General features: G+C 57.0%; 1 protein-coding gene across 1 annotated transcript; it reads right to left on the bottom strand.

The window, feature by feature from the left end:
- Positions 1-325: 325 nt before the first annotated feature.
- On the bottom strand, positions 326-1,892 carry LOC123114111 (GATA transcription factor 15). The gene is made up of 3 exons (XM_044535478.1): positions 1,443-1,892; positions 1,224-1,340; positions 326-1,105 (listed from the first exon to the last, which is right to left on the bottom strand). The coding sequence occupies exons 1-3, from the start codon at positions 1,461-1,463 to the stop codon at positions 740-742; spliced, it is 504 nt and encodes a 167-aa protein (XP_044391413.1). The 5' UTR covers positions 1,464-1,892; the 3' UTR covers positions 326-739.
- Between the last annotated feature and the right edge of the window lie 554 nt (positions 1,893-2,446).

Here is a 2,446-nt window from a genome sequence, read left to right as displayed (position 1 = left end):
GGAACGGAATGGAATGCTACTCATCTGGGGCGGCCGCCGACAACAGATCCCGGGCAGAAACACCGCTCGTGCACCATCACATCAGATCAAACATCCATCAAAGGCGATCACCTGGGATGAATTTCAGCTGGGATTCCTCCCACGGGGAAGAGAAAAGGCGGGCGCTTGCACAGATCTGGAGCTGGTATGAAGCACCCTTTCAGGTGAAAAGGAGAGTGCTTGCACAGATCTGGAGCCACAAAGATTCAGATTCATCACATCAGCTCAACAAGGCAGATCAGCTGGGATAGATTTCAGCTGAAAAGGGGACAAGATTGCACAGATCTGGAGCCACAAAGATGGTTCATCATTCATAAAGCTCTCTCAATTCTTACACTGCAATGTTACACACTACTACTGCTGCTACTACTACTAGGATACTGCTACTACTACTTGGGTAACATCACAGCTGCTACTAGGCAAGAAGAAAGAACAAGGCTAAGCTGGCGCGAAGAACAGCAGCTGCTGCAGCTGCATCATCGTTCATTCATTCATTATTGAAGAACTAATCAGCCGGAAAAACTACCAGGAAAGAACAAGGGGGGGCAGAGACGCCTCGACATCTCTGCCTGCATGCATGCTTGCTTGCTAGACAAGCAGCAGCAAGCGAGCAAATCACTCACACTCTGGATCTCCTCTCATCTCTCTTCTCTTCTCTCCGCTTGCTGCTGCTAGCTAGGTAGGGCTGGGTCGGCCTGGATCAGCCGTAGATGACGCCGGAGGAGAGGGCCATCAGGAGGATGGCCGCCTTCTCCTCCTCGCCCAGCCGCGGCCTGCGCCGCATCCGCCGCCGCTGCTTCAGCACCACCTCCTTGCCGAACCCCACCACGCGGAGCTCCACCTCGCGACCCCTCTTGGTCGTCGTCGTCTTCTTCTTGGGCTGCTGCTGCGGCGGCTGCTGCTGCTGCTCCGGATCCGCGCTCTCGCCGCCGGCCTCCGAGCACGCCACCGCCGCCGCCGCAGGCGCGGCGGCCGCCGCCGGCTGCCTCTTCTTGGGGGGGTCCTCGAGGCCCATCGCCTCCCTCCGCTTCTTCCTGTACCGGATCCCGCACGCGTTGCACAGCGACTGGATCGAGGCAAGAGAGAAAAAACAGATCAGCCGCCGTAGATCAGCTCGAAGAATCACAGATCGGGAAAGAACAGAGGGGTTAGACAACAGATCGGGAGGGATCTGCCGCACTCACCATGGGTCCGGAGGGCCCGCCGCGCCAGAGCGGCGTCTTGGTGGTGTTGCAGGCGGTGCAGGCCTTGGGCTGGCTGCCGGCGGCCGGGCGCTCGCCGGGATCCAGCGATCCGCTCCCCTGCGAACAGATCGAGGCAAAACACGTCAGATCAACACCAAATCCATACTTTAGAGCGGTAGATCGAGCGCCAAAAGCACGCTCCGGATCGGATCAGCTCACCTTCTCGACCGACGAGCTCATGTCGGGCGCCAGGATCGGCAGATCTGCGACAGGCACCCCCTCCGAGCTCCGGCGATCCGCGGCTCCGGCCACCCCACCCGCTCCTCGTCGCGGATCGGGGGATCGGGGGTTTAGGGGTTTGGTGCCCGATCCGCTCCGCCGCCACAGATCACTGCTACCGGGAGGATCCTACTGCCAACCACCAGAGCAGAGCGGAGCACTGGCTCGATCGATCGGTGGCCAACGGCAGGGGTTTGGAGGAGGAGTTGGCGGCGGCGGGAAGGGGGAGGGATGGAGGGAGGAGGGGAATGGATGAGGTGGTGGTGGGTCGGAGGGAAGGGAGGGGGGAGGAGAGATAAAGGGCGGAGATTTGGATTTTGGATCTGAAAATGGGGAGGGAAGAGGGGCGCGCCGTGGAGGGAAACGGAAAAGGGTGGAGGGAAATGGAGATGGGGGCTGGAATCCGGGGGGTGGCCGTATATGTATCGGCGCCACGCCACGCCGCCGGCGTGCTTTGTCGAGCGGTTGGTCTGCTGGGGCTTTTCGGCCGGCCGGCCGTCTAGGAGGATTTGGGAAGGTTTTAGAACACATGGATGGATGATGATGGTGCACGTGAGCGTGTTTTTCTTTCTTTCTTTCTTTCTTTCTTTCTGGTCTGTGTTAACGTTATAGTGTGATGTCATCTGTCTACGAAGAGAATAAAATATTCAAAAAAAATCAAGACATTGCGATTGTGCATCGAAAGTACATAGCACCATAAACATAATAAAAATTACATCAAGGTCTCTGGACCACTAACGCTTGAGGCGCATTGTTGTTGTCACTCCTACATGGAAGCCGGTCTAACTTTGTCAATGACAGTTGGTTCTATGTAATCAAAGTGAATGCAAGGCTGAGAGGGTGTTTGGTTCGGCGGCGAGCTGTGGGAAAGTTGATGTGGGATGTGAGAAAGCTGTTGTGGGCAGTATTGTCGTTTAGTAAAGTGTTGTCTGAGCTGTGGCTTT

The sequence above is a fragment of the Triticum aestivum genome, chromosome 5B (assembly GCF_018294505.1).
Source record: "Triticum aestivum cultivar Chinese Spring chromosome 5B, IWGSC CS RefSeq v2.1, whole genome shotgun sequence".
NCBI lineage: Eukaryota > Viridiplantae > Streptophyta > Magnoliopsida > Poales > Poaceae > Triticum > Triticum aestivum.
Note: the sequence above shows the minus strand (reverse complement) of the source record. Positions and strands in the feature narration are given on the sequence as shown.